The sequence below is a fragment of the Entelurus aequoreus genome, linkage group LG11 (assembly GCF_033978785.1).
Source record: "Entelurus aequoreus isolate RoL-2023_Sb linkage group LG11, RoL_Eaeq_v1.1, whole genome shotgun sequence".
In the NCBI taxonomy this organism is placed as follows: Eukaryota; Metazoa; Chordata; class Actinopteri; order Syngnathiformes; family Syngnathidae; genus Entelurus; species Entelurus aequoreus.
In genome coordinates, this window is record NC_084741.1 from 38,409,701 (window position 1) to 38,435,062 (window position 25,362).

At 38.4% G+C, this 25,362-nt stretch overlaps 1 protein-coding gene across 1 annotated transcript in view; it reads right to left on the minus strand.

Moving 5' to 3' along the window:
• kcnn4 (potassium intermediate/small conductance calcium-activated channel, subfamily N, member 4) overlaps positions 1-25,362 on the minus strand; it is an 80,455-nt gene that overhangs the window by 35,779 nt on the left and 19,314 nt on the right. Inside the window, exons 2-4 of the mRNA XM_062063201.1 lie at positions 13,722-13,817; positions 8,609-9,045; positions 6,078-6,213 (exon numbers count right to left, since the gene is read on the minus strand). Of these exons, the coding sequence (XP_061919185.1) occupies positions 6,078-6,213; positions 8,609-9,045; positions 13,722-13,817 (669 nt within the window). The remainder of the gene's footprint in view (positions 1-6,077; positions 6,214-8,608; positions 9,046-13,721; positions 13,818-25,362) is intronic.

Below are 25,362 nucleotides of genomic sequence, written 5' to 3' on the forward strand. Positions count from 1 at the left end.
TTGTGTGTGGATTGGATTAGTTCTCGTGGAAGAAAAGGCAATAAAATTGGACCTTGGTATGCCAAGGTGATGGCCCTATCCTTGAGAAGAGACTACATGTTTAGCCTAATGACAGCATCTAAGATACGACCGGCATCTGTTTTCTTTTCAGTCACTTACACACAAACATCCCCTTTATGGCCAGGATGCGCTCTCCTGACTTAGCCCACACACACACACATTCACATACACACACACACACACACACACGCACACGCACACACACACATACATACACAGACAGGAGGTAGGAATATAAAACTGATTGTTTGGCTTCTCCAAGTTAGGAGTGCTTAATTTTTGACCTGACCTCCTCCAGGAACTGCGGTCCTGTATAATGACGCTCGCTTGTAATAAATAAAGTTTTGGTTCAGTAAAGCGTCTCCGACGTCTCTTTTGATCCAGCCGCACTGCCGTGTCACCCTTCTGTCCGAACGAGGATGACAAGAGCAGAAATACACATCAATTTAGAACCAAAAAATGCTTCAAGGAAACATCCCCCAAAAAATTGCAATATGGAGAAGCCGCGATATTTGAAGCGCGATGTGAGGAGGGACGACTGAATAATATTTTGTGTGAACACTTTGAGGACAGCCTTTTTACATTTCCGGTACACAGAGCAATGTCCATAACGACATGCTTGGACGTGTTTGGTGTTGAAAAAAAGTCCCTTAGGATGACTTTGAACAAACATGGTGAGCCACCAGGCACTCGCTTGGGTACCAGTGACCTATGACCCCAGAGACACGCTTCAAAACCTTGTCCAAAGTCTTCTGAGAAAAGTTGGTAGACCATGTCGTTTGTAGTGACCAGGTGTCCCAATACTTTTGTCCTTCAGCCGCCATGAAAAATCAACCACACACAATGACATTGAGGCTGGAAGTAATGCTCCTTAAAGGCCTACTGAAACCCACTACTACCGACCACGCAGTCTGATAGTTTATATATCAATGATGAAATCTTAACATTGCAACACATGCCAATACAGCCAGGTTAACTTATAAAGTGCAATTTTAAATTTCTCGGGAAACTTCCGGTTGAAAACGTCTAGGTATGATGACGTTTGCGCGTGACGTCAATGGTTAAAGCGGAAGTATTGGGACAAATTGTATCCCAATACAAACAGCTCTGTTTTCATCGCAAAATTCCACAGTATTCTGGACATCTGTGTTGGTGAATCTTTTGCAATTTGTTTAATGAACAATGGAGACCGCAAAGAAGAAAGCTGTAGGTGGGATCGGTGTATTAGCGGCTGGCTGCAGCAACACAACCAGGAGGACTTTGAGTTGGATAGCAGACGCGCTATCCGACGCTAGCTGCCGACCGTATCGATGATCGGGTGAAGTCCTTCGTCGCGCCGTCGATCGCTGGAACGCAGGTGAGCACGGGTGTTGATGAGCAGATGAGGGCTGGCGTAGGTGGAGCGGTAATGTTTTTATCATAGCTCTGACGAGGTCCCGTAGCTAAGTTAGCTTCAATGGCGTCGTTAGCAACAGCATTGCTAGGCTTCGACAGGCGGCACAACATTAACCGTGTGGTTACAGGTCCAGTGTTTGGTTCGGTGTCTCCTGATAGTAGTATTGTTGATCTTCTGTCTATCCTTTCAATCAGGGGCTTATTTCTTTTGTTTCTATCTGCATTTAAGCACGATGCTATCACGTTAGCTCCGTAGCTAAAGTGCTTCCCCGATGTATTGTCGTGGAGATAAAACTCACTGTGAATGTCCATTTCGCGTTCTCGACTCTCTTTTTTTTTTTTTTTTTTTTTTTTTTTTTAATGTCCTGCCCAGCTTCTCGGGCAAATCATATAGCAGATGTAGATGCCCATATCGGCTGTTCAGATTTACTTTACAAAAGAGAAGTGTAGGATACTTCTCTTGTTGCCTTACTTGTATTTTGACTTTATTAAATGTATTTATATTATCATTTGGTGCAGCCGGGCCGGAGCAGGAGGTCGACTCTCATTTTCAAGAGGATATAGTATCCGAGGTGGTTTAAAATACAAATCCGTGATCCACAATAGAAAAAGGAGAAAGTGTGGAATTCAATGAGCCCTTGTACCTAAGTTACGGTCAGAGGGAAAAAAGATACGTCCTGCACTGCACTCTAGTCCTTCACTCTTACGTTCCTCATCCACAAATCTTTCATCCTCGCTCAAATTAATGGGGTAATCGTCGCTTTCTCGGTCCGAATCGCTCTCGCTGCTGGTGTAAACAATGGGGAAATGTGAGGAGCCCTTCAACCTGCGACGTCAAGCTACTTTCGGTACAGGCAAGGCTTTTTTTAATCAGCGACCAAAAGTTGCAAACTTTATCGTCGATGTTCTCTACTAAATCCTTTCAGCAAAAATATGGCAATATCGCGAAATGATCAAGTATGACACATAGAATGGATCTGCTATCCCCGTTTAAATAAGAAAATTTCATTTCAGTAGGCCATTAAGCACTTTTCCTCCATCTTGCAGGTGCAAGCAGTCACGCTGACTCCCACCAGCGCTCCGCAGGGACAACGACGTGAATCTTTTTCCGAGTTCTGGTGGGTACAGGTTGGCACACCCTGTAGTTGCGGTGCTGCCATAAAAGCCCCTAAAAATGGACGGGATGGAAAGCTTTGCCTTATAAGGGTATAGACTTATAAAAAGCAAGGGGCGATGGAGGCATAGAAAAGATTGTTTTCCGCTGTACTACAGAGGTGTTCTAGCCAGACTTATTCCCACAACACATAACTTCTCTCACACTGTTCAGCTTATACCCTGCTTGTTTTATCCTTTGAATCCTGTGACAACTAAGTCAAACTTCACTACAACTGTATGCCACAGTATATAAAATGCAACTTGAGATATTACTGTGTGGGCCATTCCACTGAATCTCTTCCATTTGCTTCCTCACAAAATACAAACGTATAAAGGTTCCATAAAATGAACTGTAATTTTATAAATGTTTTTAATTATGCAAAAGGGCCCAACACATGAATCTGATTGCACATTCATCACCGCCCCTCCTAAAGGGAAACTGCACTTTTTTTGGAAGTTTGCCTATCGTTCAAAATCATTATGAAATACAAGACGATGGATGGTTGTTGTTTTTTTCCATTCTAAATATTAACATGTGTGTGAATGCCTTGTGGTATTAAATATGATCAGAAGCCTGCTTACAATGGAGCCTATGGGAGCCGCTCTATTCTGCCTATAAAGCCCATAAAAAATATTCAAACACCTCCATTAGGGTTTTATATACATGATGTAAGTACATATGTAATGTAGTAACGGGCAAATTTATAATAACATTTAATATTTACGTATTTTGATCATCTAAGAATACACAGCAAATTAATTCTCCATCACTGATTATTACTCACTGCAGACTTTATGAGAGCTAACAAATAATTTAAAAAAATAAAAATAAAACATCACTTACTGTACAAGGCCTGCTGCTATTAGGATGCCGACTGATAGGATGTTCATATATTCCCATTTAGGTGAAGAATGACTTATAATCCTAACAAAGAAACGGGGTGGGGGACTAGCATTTTTGCAGAACGCCCTTAAAAACAGTCGAGCGCTCCTGTAACTATGACAATATAAGTCAGCGGTCACCAACATTTTTGAAACCAAGAGCTACTTCTTGGGTACTGATTAATGCAAAGGGCTACCATTTTGATACACACTTAAATAAATTGCCAGAAATAGCCAATTTGCTCAATTTACCTTTAACTCTATGTTATTATTAATAATTAATTATATTTATCTTTGTGGAAACACTGATCATCTTAATGATTTCTCACAATAAATATATATAGAAACAGATAAATATCAATATGCAACACTTTATTTTTATATTTTCTCTAAGTGCACATTTTTCAAATTGAACATTTTCAAATGATCACTTCTAAGACAGTCTTGTGAAATCACAATATCCCATTTTAACTAGCTAACCACTAACATTTTTTTTAACAAATCATGAATTACTTTGCAACATGTTTGTACAAATAACAACTCATGTAAAATACAAAAGTCAACTCTCAAATGTTTAAATAAATCATGTCACACTTTGAACTGGACACCAAATCTGTTATCTGTTTCTTTGTCAGTTAGTGGGAAGCCTGGCATTGCATGCTGTTAACTAGTGTGTTGTACTCTGGTGTGTAACTTGACATTGCAACTCTGAGTGAGTCTTGCAGATGTGCATCAGTGAGGCGTGTTCTGTGTTTGTTCTTTATGAAGTTCATGTCAGAAGAGGCTGATTCACAAAGATAAGTTGAACCAAACAGGCTTGCAATCTTCATAGCTGCTGCGCATACACCACTGTACTTTTCTGTGTCAACAAGGCACCAAAAGTTTGGTGCAGCCTGGTGGGCTTTGAGGTGGCGGTCATTTTGCAGTGTTACAATTCCAATCTCCACCTGTTCAGCATCCAGGCTGAATGTTGCACTTAACTGCTCAGCAATGCCTGATATGTCCACGTTCATGAAAGGATTAGAAATGAACGACATACATGGCATGGCTCAAACTGATCCAGGTCACAAAACCTGTTCTCAAACTCTTGCCCAACTCTGTTTATGACCTGAGAGTACTTTTCTGCAACTTTGTCAAAAGCCTCAGATTCTACAGATTTTGTAGATTTGCCAGAATATTTTTTTTGAATTTTAATCATAATAAATTTGAAGAAATATTTCACAAATATTCTTCGTCAAAAAAACAGAAGCTAAAATGAAGAATTAAATTAAAATTGATTTATTATTCTTTACAATAAAAAAAATAAATTTACTTGAACATTGATTTAAATTGTCAGGAAAGAAGAGGAAGGAATTTAAAAGGTAAAAAGGTATATGTGTTTAAAAATCCTAAAATCATTTTTAAGGTTCTATTTTTTCTCTAAAATTGTCTTTCTGTAAATTATAAGAAGCAAAGTAAAAAAAGAAATGAATTTATTTAAACAAGTGAAGACTAAATCTTTAAAATATTTTCTTGGATTTTCAAATTCTATTTGAGTTTTGTCTCTCTTAGAATTAAAAATGTCGAGCAAAGCGAGACCAGCTTGCTAGTTGTGGGGAGGCTGGGCCGGCGGACTGACGGCGCCCGCTCCAAGATGGCGGCGAGGAGGCGTGGACGATCGAGCGGCAAGGTGGGGCGCGCTGGGAGCGACGCCGCAATCAGCATAAGGTGCGTGGAGCGCGCAGCTGTGGACAGTGCAATCACCCTCTCGGACCGTATAAAAGGGCGAGAGACGTGAACATCAAGGGAGGAGACGGAGAAAGACGGCGGACGGGAGGAAACCATTCATGTGCTCACGTGAGAAAAAAGGCAGCTGCTGAAAAGCACGCAAAAGACTGTGATTAAAATAATAAAGTCTAAACCGTCTCACGACAATGTCTTCCCTGGATGGTCCTGAGAGCCCGCACGACAGTTAGGACTGTCACACTAGTAAATAAATACAATTTAAAAAATAGAGGCAGCTCACTGATAAGTGCTGCTATTTTTAGAACAGGCCAGCGGGCGACTCATCTGGTCCTTACGGGCGACCTATCTGGTCCTTACGGGCGACCTATCTGGTCCTTACGGGCGACCTATCTGGTCCTTACGGGCGACCTGGGGCCCGCGGGCACCGCGTTGGTGACTCCTGATATAAATAGACCAAAATCCTGTGGTCGCCAAAACAATTTAGTTGAATATCTCTGTCATTGAGTAACAAATATTTTGGGAATTTGTCTTCCTTTTTTTTCTTATTGCATTATTAAATTATTATTATATATTTAGTTAAACTAATCGTCAGTGTCTCAGGCCTAAATGAAACTAGACAAAACTTACTAAGGACAAGGAAAAGGCCAGCGCAGCAGAAAAGATCTTAACACAAGGAATATTTTGCACATAAAGCAACATAAGAGATTATATTTGAGGAACAGCAATGGAACATATTGTATGTGCTGCTTATCTTAAGCTGGTTGCAAACAAAAAAAAAACCCAGCAAAAGTGAAATTCAGATAAGGCCTCTCTCAACGTGACTTTAATTAACCCTTCATCTTTGCATGAAAGAAAGTTACCATGACTCCAGTGAAGAGACACACCGACTTGCCACAGCGAGTGTGGGGTGCCACGTCGCCGTAGCCCACCGTGAGGAAGGTGATGGCGATAAGCCACAAAGCGGTTTCCATGTGATCGGTCGACCCTTGTGTCTGCCTGCAGGAGATAAAGCATAAATTAGCAAATGATGTAACATTATATAACAAATAAACTACTACTACTAATGACTTTAAATTTACAATGGAACTATTTGTGTCTACTGCATAGCTCTGGCTGCAATGCAAACCTGGTGTATTGAATCCAATGTCATTGTGGCAGTTCTTAAACCTTAGCAGTTGTGATATAATCTGGTATAATTACACCTGTATTGTTGCAGATGTTCATTAATATGCAATGTCTCTAACAAATGAATAAATAGATAAAAAACAGAACGTTACTGGAGGGTTTGTGTGTGAGGTGGGGCACTGTTTTGGCCCCAAAGAAACTAGTATAGCTTCGGCCAGTTTTTTTATTTAAAGAAAAATGGTTGTACTCGCTATTGTTTATGAAGTCTCTATCAAATAGCAAGATTTGAAATATATATTGAAATTACGGCTGTCAAAAGTTAAAATATGTTAAAATATTTAATAGCCATTCATCACATTTTGTCCAGTTTACTCATCCTTAATCAAGATTATCACTATTGCCTAGGAATCTCACGAAAGAAATAGCATGACTTTAAAATATACAGTGAAAATAGGGCAGTCAAATGATTAAAATATTTACTCGTGATTAATCACATTTTGTTCACAGTTAACTCATAATTAATCCCGATTATTTAGGAAGGTCTTTTGAAAAAGCATGACTTTAAATATATATTGAAATTAGGGCTGTCAAACAATTGAAATATTTAATCGGGATTCATCACATTTTCTCCATAGTTAACTCATAATTAATTCTGATTACCACAATTGTTTAGGAAGTTCACATTAAAAATACCATGACTAGAAATATATATTAAAACTAGGGCTGTCAAATGATTAAAATATTTAATCGTTGGTGTTGTCCATAGTTAACTCATAACAAATCACGATTATCATGACTGTTAAGGAAGTTCTTATTAAATAGCCTGAGTAGTACTATATATTTAAACTGCAGCTGTCAAATGATTAAAATATTTAATCACGATTAATTACATTTTGTCCATAGTTGACTCATGAGTAATCCTGATTACCACTATTTTTTAAGAAGTTCTTAACAAATAGCATGATTTTAAATAAATGTTGAAATTATGGCTGTCACATTTTGTCCATAGTCAACACAGACTAATCACAACTAATCGTTATTGTTTGAGATGTTCCTATTACCGTGAATAACATGACTTGAAATATACATTGAAATTAAGGCTGTCAAACGAATAAAATATTTAAACAAGATTAATCACATTTTGTCCGTAGTTACCTAATAATTAATCACAATTAATTGCACTTTAATAAGTGTACCTTAATAAAATGTATACCCAACATACGCTGGGCAATTTATTTGATTTATGCAAATGTTTGTTTACTAAATATTATGCCATTCTTAACAGTTTAACACAAAATGGACCCAAACAGACACATACAAACACACACACACATGCAAATGAAAACTGTAGAGGCAAAGTTATATTTAAAAAACATTTTGAAAAACAACAACATTAAACATAACATTTAAGTTGTTAGGAACTGTAAAATATATAAAACTGCTACAATATAAATTTGAGCAAAATAAAATAAAACACAGATGTGTTTCATGCAGGTCATTATATTTGTTATTGAGTGCAAAAAGAAGATAACCCCTGTTAATAGTAAAACTGCAATCCAAACAACACTGCTTTCAGTGTTTGAAAAAATGGTATCCTCAAAAAAAATTCAGAAAAATTAAAACATACACAATTAATATCCATCTTTGGAAGCTTTCATGGAGCCGAGAATTCAAGAAGTATGTTACAATGCACAATGGCTCAAATCGAATAAACCCATTAAATCCAAATAATCACACACCCAGAAATTTTAACACAAAATACCTTTTATAGAGAATAATTACAGTCTTACATGCACAAATTATGCGAAATACGTATAATGACAAATTAAATGAATAAATGAATATTACCTTTACTGAAGACTCTTGGAAAGATGAGTGCAGAGGGAGAAGGGGAGGGGAGAGCCTTTGTGCTTTGCTTTAAGTTCTTTTTTAACTCAATAGTGTTTCTCACGTTCTTTATCAAAGTGCTGTAACTCACAATTTTCTCTGGCCACATGGTGGATTATTAAATAAAAATATATCAATAAAATCAATTAAAAAATAACAGACTGAGTCACCAAAAAATGGGATTTTGTGTTTGCGCACTCAATTCCGCAAAATGATGCGGAAACATAATTTGTTAGGCACAAAGTTTAGCCCCATGATAACCAAAACAGAATACAAAAACCAGGGCTAAATGTTTTGTAGTCAAAAAGCGTATCGTACGAAAAGTGTGGCGTACAAACCGAGGTGCCATTATATTAGAATTTACAGATGTGCGCCATACCTCTCACATAGAGTCAGCATCCAAGATGCCGTGAGCCAGAAGAAGAGGATGAAGACGAGCAGCGTGCGTGCAGGGTACTTGTTCATCAGGACCTTGAGTACGAAGCGGAAGGTGAAGTTGATATTGTTGAGCGAGCCGATGCTCCTGTAGGAGGCGCTCAGCAGCACCTTGCTGTGCAGCAGGACCGCTCTGTGCACCAGGTACAAGCGCAGGAACATCAGCACCGACAGCAGCAGCTCCAAATTCGCCAAAGTCTTACTGTGATGGTCGGAATCACACAGCGGAGGTGAGGAAGAGGAGTTGCCGTGAAGGCCCGCCTCCCAGTAGATGCCGACGGGATGGATAGCACAGACCAGTAGCTCAAACGTGATGACAAAAACCCTGTGGCTGGTCATGGCAATGCGCCAGTCCACCTGATTGTGGTCAATAATGAAAAGCTGAAAGACAATTATTAGAATAGATGTTAGGGTCCGTGGTGGTTTTTTGTTAGGTGCACCACACCATTTACCGTAGGCACCACATGCAGAACTGGTTTGAGGAAACACAAGAAAAGGTAGAATTTGGTATTCTTTTTATCTAATCCTGGAATACAAATAATACCTATAATTGCGATTTGTTACATTTACTTTTAATATTTTATGGATAGGCTCCAGCCCCCCCCGCGACCCAGAGGGCGGTAAAAATGGATGAATGGATGGATGGATGTATAGTTTTTTTTATAACTGTTTTTTTTTTTTTTTCACTTGTATGGTATGTAAATGATCATTGAAAATAATAATAATTATAATAATAATAATAATAATAAATTAGATTTATATAGCGCTTTTCTATCAACTAGATACTCAAAGTGCTCACATTCACACTTCGGTGGTGGTAAGCTACATTTGTAGCCACAGCTGCTGACAGAAGCTTGGCTGACAATTTGCGCCCACGGCCTCCCCGACCACCACCCATCATTCATTCACCAGTGTGAGCGGCACTGGGGGCAAGGGTGAAGAGTCTTGCCCAAAAACACAACGGAAGTGATTTGGATGGCAAGAGGCGGGGAGCGAACCTAGAACCCTCACCACGCCACGCCGTCCCAAATAACAATATATAAATATGTATATATATATATATGTGTATCTACAGTATATATATGTATGTATTACATATAGCCTATTAATTGTGCACTATTGACTAGTGATGCACCGAAAAGTCGGCCGCCGACAAAATACTTTGCACACTGAAACCGCATATGTGATGACGTATCCAAGTCCACTGGCAGGCCAATTCTTTTCCCACGCACCCGAATGATGTAGCTTGCCCAAAGATGACGTAAAAGTCGCAAGCAGGTAGCATTCAGGGTGCATTTTCATTTATACTGCAGTCACGTTTGAAAAGATCGAATTCAATCGGGTTCAGACTACATCCTGATGTGGCCCAAATCTGATGTGAAGAGTTTAGATTTGAAGCACTTTGGAGCGTTTAGGATGGCAAAAAATATCTGATTTGTTTCACTTGAGGGCAAAACAATCAGATTTGGTGTGCAGTGTAAACAGGGCCTTGGTATCTAACAACCTTTTAGAACTTTTTAGTCATGTTTCAGGGAAAATCCCTCTAATGAGACGTCCTTTGCAAAAGTGACTATGGATGTCGATACATTATCAATATCGCTACTGCTTGATCTCAGCGCTGCCTTCGATACCGTTAATCACAGCATTTGCATCATATGCGAATGTGGTGTTAGTTTTCACAGTTATGCTGATGACACCCAACTTTACATGCTCCTAAAACTGACCAACATGCCAGATTGTAGTCTTCTGGAGGTGTGTCCTAATGAAATGAAACAATTAGTCTCCAGCAACTGTTTGCATCTTAACTCTAAAAAGACAGACATGTTGACTATTGGCCCTGCTCGACACAGGCATTTGTTTAAGGATACCACCTTGAAATTTGACAATAAAACAATTGTCCAATGTGACTCTGTAAAAATCTCGGCATAAAACAATAATACTATTATTCATTCATACTATTATTACCGTATTTTCCGGACCATAGAGCGCACCGGATTACAAGGCGCACTGCCGATGAGCAGGTCTAGTCAGGGTTTTTTTCATACAGAAGGCGCACTGGATTATAGGGCGCATTAAAGGGGTCATATTATTTTAGTTTTTTTCTAAATTTAAACACTTCCTTGTGGTCTACATAACATGTAATGGTGGTTCTTTGGTCAGAATGTTGCATAGAATATGTTTTACAGACCCTCTTCAAGTCACTTTCTGACAGTCGCTTCAGGATGCGCCGTTTTGTGGGCGGTTTTATTTACGTGGCTCACCTTCGACAGTCTTCTCCCCGTCATCTTTGTTGTAGCGGTGTAGCATGCAAGGACGGGAGTGGAAGAAGTGTCGAAAGATGGAGGTAACTGTTTTAATGACATTCAGACTTTACTTAAATAAAAAACGGAGCAGCATCTCCTCATCCGTGGCTCACTCGTGCAACAACGCCGGAAATGTGTCCGTGAAAAACCATCCGACGGAGACTCTAATAGCTAAAGTTCCGTGGGTAAATTATGTAAACTCACTACACTGGTAGTTTTTAGCGCTTTCATAGCGAGATACAAGTTACAACTTTACGCTACTTTATATTACAAATGGCAACAGCAGAGGGTGAATGCCCCATAACAACAAGATAGTGAAAAAGAAGAAGCTTATCGACTACGTTATCGGCACGGACTACAGTGGCGGACGTGCACAAATTTTCAGGACTTATGCAGATCTCAAATACACATCAGCAGGTACCAGAAGGTAAGAAAAGTTGGTTTTGCATAATATTGTTAAACAATACCCCAGATAATATGTCTGCTAATGGGTGCCATTTTGCGATCCTTATACACACACCATAGTAATACTTGTATCTCTGACTACGGTAGCGGTAATGGGCCAACAATCCATCAAGCGGTGTGGCTTGAAAGTCATACTAAAACATTTTGAAAGATTTTTTAGTGCCGTGTGTAATGTTCTTTATTTGTAATGGAAAATTTTTATTTTTGGTGTCGTTTACTATTGCAGTCTACACGTAGCTATTATGTGTGACTACCATCTACTGGTCACACTTGTCATTACACCATGTACCAAATAAAATTGCTTCGAGGTCGGTAGGCACAACCAGAATTATTCCATACATGAGGCGCAACGGGTTATAAGGCGCACTGTCGTTTTTTGAGAAAATGAAAGGATTTTAAGTGCGCCTTATAGTCCGAAAATACGGTAATATTATTTTTCTTAACATCCCCAGTCTCTCACAGCAAAATGTTCCTCCTTATCTCTGTGCATGGATTCCCCCCTCGTAGCGCAGGCACGCTTGAGACCACAATCGAAAAACATTCTAGGTAAGAGTGAAGCTGCCCAGCACACAAAGTAAGCAGTTTGATTCAAGAGTGCGTGACCTTCTGCAATTTTTCTTTTGTAAATTGGACATGCATGCTGTGAACGTTGGAGTCGATGAGAGAGTGTTTATTCTGTTTAATTTCAAGTGATTAACTTTGTGTATTGAGTTTGCACACAATGTGTACTGGAAAAAATGTTGAATCTCCAAACAACATGCCTAAGGCTTTTCACCAGGGATTACTAAACTATATATAAATATATAGCAGAAAAAGCAAGGATAATTGGTGTTGAGACGAACCTCTGTGGACCTCCTGGTGAAAACAGGTTGATGTGGGGAATTATTGTTTTAATTAAAGGCCTACTGAAACCCACTACTACCGACCACGCAGTCTGATAGTTTATATATCAATGATGAAATCTTAACGTTGCAACACATGCCAATACGGCCGGGTTAACTTATAAAGTGCAATTTTAAATTTCCCGCCACACTTCCGGTTGAAAACGTCTAGATATGATGACGTATGCGCATGACGTAAACGGTTGATACGGAAGTATTGGTACCCCATTGAATACAATACAAAAAAGCTCTGTTTTCATTTCAAAATTCCACAGTATTCTGGACATCTGCGTTGGTGAATCTTTTGCAATTTGTTTAATGAACAATGGAGACTGCAAAGAAGAAAGTTGTAGGTGGGATCGGTGTATTAGCGGCTGGCTGTAGCAACACAACAAGGAGGACTTACTTGGATAGCAGACGCGCTAGCCGACGCTAGCCGCCAACCGCATCTGTGATCGGGTGAAGTCCTTCGTCGCGCCGTCGATCGCTGGAACGCAGGTGAGCACGGGTGTTGATGAGCAGATGAGGGCTGGCTGGCGTAGGTGGAGCGCTAATGTTTTTATCATAGCTCTGTGAGGTCCGGTTGCTAAGTTGCTAAGTTAGCTTCAGCATCGTTAGCAACAGCATTGTTAAGCTTTGCCAGGCTGAGAATTTTTAACCGTGTAGTTACATGTACATGGTTTAATAGTATTGTTGATCTTCTATCTATCCTTCCAGTCAGGGATTTATTTATTTTGTTTGTATCTGCATTTGAGCCAGATGCTATCACGTTAGCTCAGTAGCTAAAGAGCTTCGCCGATGTATTGTCGTGGAGATAAAAGTCAATGTGAATGTCCATTTCGCGTTCTCAACTCTCATTTTCAAGAGGATATTGTATCCGAGGTGGTTTAAAATACAAATCCGTGATCCACAATAGAAAAAGTAGAGAGTGTGGAATCCAATGAGCCAGCTTGTACCTAAGTTACGGTCAGAGCGAAAAAAGATATGTCTTGCACTGCATTCTAGTCCGTCACTCTAACAGTCCTCATCCACAAATCTTTCATCCTCGCTCAAATTAATGGGGTAATCGTCACTTTCTCGGTCCGAATCGCTCTAGCTGCGTTGAAAACAATAGGAAAATATGAGGAGGCGAACAACTGACTACGTCACGCTACTTCCGGTAGGGGCAAGGCTTTTTTTTATCAGAGACCAAAAGTTGCGAACTTTATCGTCGTTGTTCTATACTAAATCCTTTCAGCAAAAATATGGCATTATCGCGAAATGATCAAGTATGACACATAGAATAGATCTGCTATCCCCGTTTGAATAAAAAAGATTCATTTCAGTAGGCCTTTAAGTCACACTCTTAAGATGAGCAACACAAAAATCAAGCCAGCATTGGAAACAGAGTGAAATCTGGGAAACTCACCATGATGTCCTTATAATGGAAGGCTATGATTAAAATGAGGAGACACCCAGTAGACAGACTGATGGAACAGTTGATGAATAAGGCGACGTTTGAGCCCTGGGTAGGAAAACAAAGAAAGAGTTGTGTGACAAAGCAGCAAATCTGATTTCTCTCAAGTCAAGTCAAACCAATACAAAGCTTGTAAATTGTGTCACGACTACCTGCAGAGGTAAACGTTACATTTTTAAAGGAGGACTATGATGAATTGTGTCATTTCTGATTTATAAATAGTGTTAGAAAGTTGGAATATTGTGTTAAACAATGTCAAATCATAAGGTTCATGCATTTTGGCGTGGGCTGGGTTTTGCAGTCTGGCTATGTTGTGACATCAGAGCTAGGTGGATGCACTTATGTGGATACTAAGTACATCCACCTTCCTTTGAGAGGAGTTCCCTCTGTTTAAGGCTGTGAGGAAAAGCAAAAAGGGTAAGAAACAGTATTGTAATCATCTTATCTTGGCATGCCCATAATAACACAGACATTGAAAGACATAAATGCTGGTAAAATGAACTGTTTTTTATGTGCCTCGGAATAAATCTGAGTGTGAATCTATATAATGTTTCTGAAGTTTATTTTCGACCGTGTCAGGGAAAAGAAATAGCAGTGACGACGTCAAAATTATTTATGTACATATATATATATATATATATATATATATATATATATATATATATATATATATATATATATATATATATATACAGTTTATATATATATACATATACATATATATATATATATATATATATATATATATATATATATATATATATATATATATATATATATATATATATATATATATATATATATATATATATTAGAGATGCGCGGTTTGCGGACACAACCGCGGAGTCCGCGGAGTCGGGCGGATGCATGACGAAAAAAATAGATTTTAAATAGATTCGGGCAGGTGGCGGTTGAACCAATTCAGAAAAAAAAAATACATAGTTAAATGTTGTTACCCACATACGAAAAACAAGCAGCACTCTTTGAAACAGGCAATTATTCATCAGGAACTGCTGCAGCTGTCACGCCAAATTTCTTCCCCCCTACAAAAGCCTCCCCCTCCCCCCCCCCCATTTACTTCCGGGGCTGCGTCCAATAAAGTCACAAAGTTGCCGGGGGTCCTTAACCCGCACACGACTGTCCTGTTCCGCGCCTGTACAAAAAAAAACAATAATCGATTTCTTCAGATTCCAGCAGCTGTCAAAGACGAAGTATCCTTCCAGCGACGAGCAGTCAGAGCCGAAGTGCTATCGATCGCTGTCAATGACGTAAGAGGAAACATGACCACGGAAGTAAATGGGGGGGGGAAGGTTTTTGTAGGGGGAAGAAATTGTGGTCGGGGGTGGGCGTGGTTTGGCCGGGGTCGTGGTTGGGGGCGTGGTTAAGGGCGGAATATATTTCAGCTAGAATTCACCAACTCAAGTATTTCATATGTATATATATATATATATATATATATATATATATATATATATATATATATAATTTATTTATTTATTTATTTTTTATTTACTTATTTTCTTTATTATACATATAAATAAAATAAATACTTGAATTTCAGTGTTCTGGAGGCTATTCAGTAGATGGCAGTATTGTCCTGTTTAAGAGTGTCACAACATTGCTGTTTACGGCAGACAAACTGCTTTACGGTAGACGAAAACGTGACTGCTGCTGTTGTGTGTTGTTACCGTGCTGGGAGGACGTTAATGAAACTGCCTAACAATAAACCCACATAAGAAACCAAGAACTCGCCCTTGATCATTCTACAGTTATAACGTGATTGGGCAGGCATGCTGTTAATATTGTGGGAAAGCGGACGTGAAAACAGACTGTCGCTGCTGTCCCCACTCAGGTCCGCATTGAGCTGGAGGGGGCGTGGCCTCCAGCTCCGGCTGAATTCCGGGAGTTTATCGGGAGAGGCGCTGAATACCGGGAGCCTCCCGGTAAAACCGGGAAGGTTGGCAAGTATGCTCTAATGCGTGGCCAAGAGATATTATTGCGTGGCACGCATTGAATGTCTCTGCTGCATTGGATCAGTCTCCTTTCTTTAACAGGAATGCCTTGTATCGTATATATTAGATATATAACAACGGGTGGGTGGCGGGCGGTTGTGGTTTTGATAAAATGTTAGTTCGGGTGGATGGCGGGTGGATGACGACTTTTGTGATGCGGTTGCGGATGAAAAAATTGCCTATCCGTGCATCTCTAATGTATATATATATATATATATATATATATATATATATATATATATATATATATATATATATATATATATATATATATATATATATAAATAATGTACAATTTCAACATATAAATTCTGATACTTTTGAAAAGAGTGGGTGTGGTTTCCTTTGCAATATGGGAACGCCTCAACACACAAACCGGGTTAAGAAAGTGACATTTACAGCAAATCATATCCAAAACATATTATCTAAACCACAATGGGGTGTGTTAAATGTAGATTACAATCATCATAGGTCCCCTTTAAACACAATAAAGTAATCGTGTTTTCAAATCCATCAAACTTTGGGGTTTAATTTATTTATTTTTTGGTCCTGTTCAGCTACTCAGGCAAATCCTATTGTTGAAGTAGATGCTCATATTTGCTGTACATATTTACTTTACAAAAGAGAAGTGTGGGATACTTCCCTTGTTGCCTTATTTGTATTTGACTTTATTAAATGCATTTATATTATTTTTTGGCACAGCAGGAGGGGATAGAAAGAGAAAAAAGGAAGACAGAGGGAGAAATTGCGGGTACAAGAGGGGGATAAGACAGAGAGACAACAACAACAACAAACACAAAAATAACAATAGCAACCACAACAACAACAACAACAGAACATCATCAGCAAATACGATACGTACAAATATGATACGAAAAGTGATTAATTTTGGGGTTTAATAACAGCGCCACCATGTGGTGCATTTGTTGGAAACATTTTAGCACTGTTGGGGTGCAAATTGACCAATTTTAAGCTGTATTAATAATAAATAAATATGGACAATATAGAAAAACATCCCGACTTCTGAATCGTATTTCCCAAATCGGCAATGTTAAGGAATAACGTTAGACGCTTTGTGCATTGACTATGTGGGACATTCCACTGAATCAGTGCTGTTTGCTTGTTAAAACTCTCGAAATAATGAAAAATATGTAAATTGATAGTTTATTTTCCACTGTAAATCTGTTAATATTATTGATGTGTATTGGCCCTTCTCAGACAAGGTTCAATGGCAATGATGACTTAACAAGACTGAAAATGACAAGAGTGATTTTGTTTAGCATGAAATGAGAAAATGCACAAACTATAACCACAATAACATTATGTTGACACATTATAAAGATTCAGCAACAAACAAATTAAAAAAATAAATGTGGTGGAATGGCCCATGTATGACCAGCCAGTCAGATGTTTAGTGTACATATTGGCCTGGTGAGGTTTGTGACTAGTGACACTAAATAAAGCAACACATGCTGAACACGGTTAGTGTGTTTGTCTCGACCAAAGTAATGCTCCTCCTTATCTCTTCTTCGCATATGCATGGACTCTCCCCTCGTATCGCACGCACGCTTCTCACATTTGAAAAACATTGTAGCAGTGGCGTGCAGTCACTAGAGGCAGGGGAGGCGGGGCCTCACCTGCCATCATGGAAAGAAAAAAATGTAAAAAGAAAAAAAAATAATTAAATTGTTATATGTATCCAGTGATTATACTAAAGTTATTTTCCATTTAACTTCACCAGTTTTAGATTATTTTAATTTTTATTTTCACATTTGCCGTTCAAATACTGTGAAGAGACGGTGCGGTGATCAGCAACCAGGTGAGGCACGTCACTGATTTGTGCCTCAACATGGATCGTGCACAATGACTCGGCTAACTGCTGAGCTGCTGTGCAGTGAGACTGTATTCCTATATGAATTATATTATACATTTCCATAGTTTAGTTAGCTGAGGTATATAATGTACAGTGTATTTTGTCAACAACTGTATGTGTGTAACGTATTTCTTCAGCTGAGCATTCATAAAACTGCTGCCAAAGACGTACTGTCTGAGGCTCGCAGTAATCCGGCCTCCTGGTGGTAGAGGGCGGTAGTGATCCCAGAGATCATTCCTTTCCGCAGAAGAAAAAAAAAAAAGTTAGCAATAATAAGTGCAGCGTTTTTTTTATTTCCTCTCGCCTGAACTTTTATTAAAAACATGGAGGATTACATATGTAAAATAAAACAGTTTTCTAAACTGGACTTTCAATCGAAGCAGGAGGTAATAATTAAAGGTAGACCAACGCCGGAGCTAAAAGGTTTGCTTTTGACTTCGGGATAGAAGACCCGTTCTTTTCAAACGGCGTGGTACACACGCAAAGTCTGGCTGTGTGGATGTCCAGCAAGAAAGGTAAGACCATAATAATGTTTTTTTTATTAAATGTGCTTTTTTGTGTGCTAGTTTGTATGTGTAAAGAATGCTGGTATGAGCTTTTAAACATAACCCGTTAACTGCTGCCAATCACATGGTGAATAAGATACTATTTAGGGTTCATATGTTTGTAAATCTGACTGTGATGATGCAGTGCCTCACCAGACATTAACCTCACCGCACGCCACTGCATTGTAGGTAAGGGTGCGTGAAGTACTTTGTGACATCACAGCGGGGTGGGTGTGCTTAATTTGACCTGAAGTCAAGCCCAGAGGGGGAGGAGCTCCCTCTGCTTCAGTTGTAAAGAAACGCAAAAAAGGTAGGATAAAGTATTGATTTCATCTAATCTTGGCATGCGCATAATAGCGCAGATGTGTAGTGACATAAATGCTGCTGAAATCAGCGTTTTTTTTGCGGTTCTGAATTTGATCTGAGAGTTTCAAGCTACTGCGATGAGGTGGCGACTTGTCCAGGGTGTACCCCGCCTTCCGCCCGATTGTAGCTGAGATAGGCTCCAGCGCCCCCCGCGACCCCGAAGGGAATAAGCGGTAGAAAATGGATGGATGGATGGAGTTTCAAGCTATACCTTATGTTGTGACCAGGTGGAATCTATATTATGTTTATGACGTTTATTTTCGACCGTTTTTCGGGGAAAAAACAGCGGTGATGACTTCAAGATGTATATCTAGATAGTGTACAATTTGAAAAGATAAATTATGATACTTTTGGAGCGGTTGGGCCATAGTTTCATTTGTAATCTGGGAACACCTCCACAATCGAACACCTTGCAGACAGACTCAAAAACGGGTTATAAGATTTACTTTGGAGCAAAACATACAAAAAATTTACACCAAAGCATATTCAATACATATTCTCTACCTTTAGGCAGAACAACTTTTTGATGGACTTCATCTTCTACTCCTGCCTCATCAATAACACATCTCCACATTCCTCGTGAGTGATGTCAAACAGCTAGAGGTAGCATCGGACATATGGCGCGGCACTACCGGCTAACCTGAGACTCTTATAAACTATTAGCTTTCAGCAAGTGTCTGGTCAAAGTGGAGATAAACTTTTTTGATGCACTTCATCGTCGACATCAATAACACAACGTTGGCTTGTGCGATGTGGAATGACAACGCAGAAAGGCGGTGCTAACAAGACGGGATGCAAATATCAACGCTATCGATCGTAGCTACGACTGTCAAGTTGACCAAGTTTTTGCAGAAGAGCACACAGCGGTGGTTTCACACATGGAAGCCCAGTTCACACTTAGAGGAATTACATAGGATGTGAAGAAGTATTTTTGTTGTGGCTGTGTTGTAGTGGCTGCATGACAGCCATAACAATGAGACTTAGAGGATCCTCCATGCTACCGGTAGTAATAATAATAATAATAATAATAATGCATTCGCTTTATAAAGTGCTTTTCTAGACACTCAAAGCGCTTCACAGAGAATTGAAAACTTATTATTTATTCATTCTACACTTACACGTTGATGGTGGTATTTGTAGCCACAGCTGCCCTGCGATTTTCTGGTGGAAGTGTTGCCGCCAATGCGTCTCTGATCATTCACATTCATAAACCAGTGTGAGCGGCACCGGATGCAAGGCGGGTGAATGGTCTTGCTCAAGGACACAATGGCCGTGACTAAGATGGCGGAAGCTGGAATCGGATCTGGAGTCCTCAAATTGCTGGATGGCCGCTCTACCAACTGAGCCACGCCGTAATCTCCAATACTGTAATCTCCAGAACACACACAAGGCTACTATATTGGGTGAAACAAGTGTTTTGTTGACTATATGGTTGTTATTTCATGTTTAGGGGGCTCTAAATATGTAAAAAAACATATATTTAAAAAGTCGTAAACCATTTTTTATGCTCTAACTATGAAAATATTTGATTAATTAATAATGTTACTACTTCGCGGGAAAAAACGTTTATCGGGGTGATGTCTGGTCCCAATTAACCATGTCCTGGCTGCTGTTTTTTTAACCAATCAGATTTCAGATATGCCTCACAGCGCCGGCAAGCAGTGGTACATTAAGGTCAGCAATTATCTGATTGCTTAATCAGAGCAAAACAAAGAAGACATTGACTTGGGGTTGGACATTCTTAATTTTCTTTTCCAAAAAAGGGTTAGTTCACAACTTCCATATCAGTGCTCATGAGTATGTGGTGAGTATGATACATTTTATTTCAACGTGTTCTGTTTTTGTCATGTTGTTAGCTAATTATTGATTCTGAAATGCTCCAGATGATGTTGATGTTGTGCTTTAGTGAGAATGGATTGTTAGATTGTTATATTGCGTTTTGTGTGTTATTTTTTATTTATATGATGTAAGGCTGTCACAAATAACGAGTTACCTCATTTAATTGATCACAAAAAAATATTGCAATAATCATGCATATATGCAGATTAATCACACAATTTATTTTGACCGTATATATGTTCCTTTGCATTACCACAGATGTAGACCTGAAAGTTGTACACTACTGCTGAACATTCAGTGATCAGGGGCCGTACTTATCAAGCTTCTTAGAATTACTCCTAAGAAGTCTGCTAAGAGTTGACTTAAGAGTAAATTAATTCTTCGCTGAAAGCTGCACTTAAAAGTTAGTTATCAAGCGTCTTACTCACACTTTCAGCGAAGTGTAGGACTGAATCTTAAGTGTCACACTCAGAGCTGAATTACGACATTACTATGTGCCGTAAACGGAATTTTAGGTGACGTCATTTCTGTGTCCATAGAAATGACCAATCACGGAAGGGAATCCGTTGTCTAAGAATAAAGAAATATCTTGGAAATATTTAAGTGGACAATGGGAGTGTATATTTTGACAATAAACTACAAAATAATACAAAACAAACTAGTCCCCGCCGGCACTCACGCTACCGCTCCCTCTCTTCTATCGCCCACACACTCACTGACGTCACTCACCTCACGGCCACACACATACGCTACTGTCATAACATTTTCTTTCCAATTCATTAATTAGGCAACTAATTTCAAACTGGTGTGGGTGGCTCTATATATACTAGCCCACTGCAGCCACATGCAGAAATCAACAAAGAATCGAAAAGTATTAAATCTGTGACAAAAATAATATCCGCTCTGTCTAAACGATACCGTTTGATCAGCTGCTCGTCATCAAAAAAAACAAAAACATTGTTCCGTTCCCTGAACGTTCGCGCACGTCTCTCTCGCCTCAGTGCCATCCCCTGCTGGCAACTCCTAACCACTTAAGACACCTCTGAAGGTCTCTTAAATATCGTGGAGAGTAGGAGTGATTCTTAGACTTAAGAACGTTGATAAAAAGCTTTTATTCTTAAGTTTGAGAGTAGGACTAAATTTCGCAAATTCTCAGGACTTAAGTGTAAAATGGCACTCTAAGAAGCTTGATAAGTACGGCCCCAGGTCAATTCATACGTCAGTACAAAGATGATTAAGGAGATTCTGATTGGTGTGCTATATGACAAATTTCACTTCAAAATACACTCTGACGGGATTTTAGACTAAACAAGTTTTAAGCAAATAAATATTGTTCATTAAAGTAAATCATCTAAAAAAAATTCCTGTATGACGTTCTGACAATAGAATTGCATTTGTGTCTAAATATTACGTCTTTCTTTAAGTTAATAGTGGTTAGAGCAGGGGTCACCAACCTTTTTGAAACCAAGGGCTACTTCTTGGGTACTGATTAATGCGAAGGGCTACCAGTTAGATACACACTTAAATAAATTGCCAGAAGTAGCCAATTTGCTCAATTTACCTTTAACTCTGATATTATTAATAATTAATGATATTTATCTTTGTGGAAACACTGATCATCTTAATGATTTCTCACAATAAATATATATAGAAACAGATAAATATCAATATGCAACACTTTATTTTTATATTTTCTCTAAGTGCACATTTTTCAAATTGAACATTTTCAAATGATCACTTCTAAGACAGTCTTGTGAAATCACAATATCCCATTTTAACTAGCTAGCCACTAATATTTTTTAACAAATCATGAATTACTTTGCACCATGTTTGTACAAATAATAACTCTTGTAAAATACTAAAGTAAACTCTCAAATTTTTAAATCATGTCACACTTTGAACTGGACACCAAATCTGTTATCTGTTTCTTTGTCAGTTAGTGGGAAGCCTGGCATTGCATGCTGTTAACTAGTGTGTTGTACTCTGGTGTGTAACTTGACACTGCAACTCTGAGTGAGTCTTGCAGATGTGCATCAGTGAGGCGTGTTCTGTGTTTGTTCTTGATGAAGTTCATGTCAGAAAAGGCTGATTCACAAAGATAAGATTTTTCCTCATTGTTTGCGGAACCTTCTTAATCTTTTGGACATATTTTCACAGAAATCTGGCCTTAAGCTTAATTATGATAAATGTAAAATGTTAAGGATCGGAAATCTAAAGGGAACGTCCTTTCGAATGGAATGCAAAGAGCCTGTTTTGTGGACAGATGGACCAGTTAACATACTTGGTGTTGTTGTCCCAGAAAATCTGGAAGATTTAGGCTCAGTAAATTATGATAATCGACTAAGAAAGCTGGACAAAATTATGCAATTATGGAAAGGGAAATCCCTAACCTTGTATGGTAAAATGTCTATTGCCAACTCGTTAATTATTCCTCAATTTATTTATTTGTTTTTGTCATTACCAGCTCCATCACAAAACTTTTTTAAGATTTATGAGCGGAGGGTCTTCGATTTTGTCTGGAACGGCAAACCAGAAAAGATTAAAAGAAAGGTTTTGTACAAAGAGTATGAATATGGGGGCCTGAAACTTCTCAACCTTGAAGCTATGTGTCTGTCTTTAAAAGCATCAATTGTTCCAAAGATGTATTTAAACATTGAGTAATACACAAATGTCCTGTTGGACAAAAAACATGTACTGTATCAAAAGAAATTGTATCCTTTTTTACAAGTGATCCCCTCCCAGAGAGTCTGCTGGGAAACATGGCGGGGTTCATAAAGGAAACAATCCACTCATAGTGGTGTTTTCAATTTTATGTGCCAGAAAAAAGAGACGATATTTTGCAGCAGTTAATATGGATGAACTCTAATATTGTAATAGATGGAAAGCCTTTCCTTTGGAAAAATATGTTTGAAAGAGGAATCATTTTTGTCAATGATATTATCAATGAGAATGGTAAAATTATGAAGTATGATGAATTTAGAGCTATGTATGGTGATGCTTGCTCAAGCTTTTCATTTTATCAACTAACTGGAGTAATTGGGAAAAGATGGAAACAAATAATTAATTATGGAACTACTAAATTATTAGTTTGTAAACCTCTAATAAGAAATTCTAGTTGGCAAAAAGGAACTAAAGTAAATAGAAAAATATATAATTTTTATTTAATAAAGAAATCTTTGAAGGCTGCCTCATACAACACAAATGGAAAATGGGAGGACTTTTTTGACTGCCCGTTGCCATGGGATGCCATATTCAAACTAATCTATAAAACCACTATCGATGTGCAAAATCGTTATTTTCACATTAAAATTATTTATAACTTCTTACCCACAGGGAAAATGTTAAAATTATGGAATATGACAGAGTCAGATGATTGCCGATTTTGTTGTCAGGAGCCTGAATCCACCCTGCATTTGTTTTGGTATTGTCATATTGTGTCTTTGTTTTGGGTGGAAGTTGAAAAAATGTGTTTAAGGATTGGTTTGTTTATGAAGCTTAATGTGGTTTCTGTTATTTTAGGAGAGTTCATTGACAATCATGATTTAGTCAATTTAATTATAGTACTCGGTAAAATGTTTATTTTTAAGGCCAAAAACAGATATTCACTTAGTATTACTTTCTCTAAAACATTTATTCAGTATTTTCTAACTTTAGAAAGTTACATGGTTGAAAACGATAATGATGCCAAAAAACATTTAAAAAAAGATGAGAAGTCCTCAAAGGCTTATTTTGAAAGTATAATTATGTTTATAGATTATATGATATCTGTTGTTGTGTTCCCTAATTTGAGTGACCTGGACATAATCTGGACTGTACATAAATGCTTATTTTGAAAATGTAATTTTGTTTATAAATTATATGCAATCTGTTGTGTTCCCTAATTTTTTTCTGTGTACATGAATGAAGGTGTGTGTTGCTGAGTCCGACTTGGACATTATCTGGACTGGGCCTGGTTTAAAAAACCCTTTAAACAAATCTAATTTCATTGACAACCTGGTCTGTTGAAGATAAGGCCCTTTTTTAAAAAATAAAATAAAATAAGATAAATAAATAAAAAACATTTTCTTGGATAAAAAAGAAAGTAAAACAATATAAAAATAATTACATAAAAAATAGTAATTAATGAAAATGTTAGTGGACCAGCAGCCTATACAATCATGTGTGCTTCAGGGACTGTGTCCCTTGCAGATGTGTTGTCTATGTTGTGGGAACCAGAATATTGGTAGCAGAAAGAAATAACCCCTTTTGTGTGAGTGGGTGTGGATGAGTGTGCATGGGGGAGGTTGTTTGGGTTGATGCACTGATTGAAAGTGTATCTTGTGTTTTTTCTATGTAGATTTAATTTAAAATAAAAAAAAATGTTTTAAAAATTGTTTTTTTTTTAATTTTTTTTTTTTTTAGAACAGGCCCGCGGGCGACTGATCTGGTCCTTACGGGCGACCTGGTGCCCGCGGGCACCGCGTTGGTGACCCCTGGGTTAGAGTGTCCGGCCTGAGATCGGTAGGTCGTGAGTTCAAACCCCGGCCGAGTCATACCAAAGACTATAAAAATGGGACCCATTACCTCCCTGCTTGGCACTCAGCATCAAGGGTTGGAATTGGGGGTTAAATCACCAAAACGATTCCCGGGCGTGGCCACCGCTGCTGCTCACTGCTCCCCTCACCTCCTAAGGGGTGAGGCTGATGGGTCAAATGCAGAGGACAATCTCACCCCACCTAGTGTGTGTGTGTGTGACAATCATTGGCACTTAATTATATAAGTGACTATTAACCTGAACAATCGTGATTAATCCAATTCAAAAGTGTAATTAATCAGATTCTTTTAAGTAATCATTTGACAGCATTAGTTATTTGTTATACTGCGTTTTTGTGTGTTATTGATGGTTTGTATTACTGTGACATGATATTTGCAATATTATTAGTACAGTAGCATGATGTTGATTGTATAATAGCTCTTTA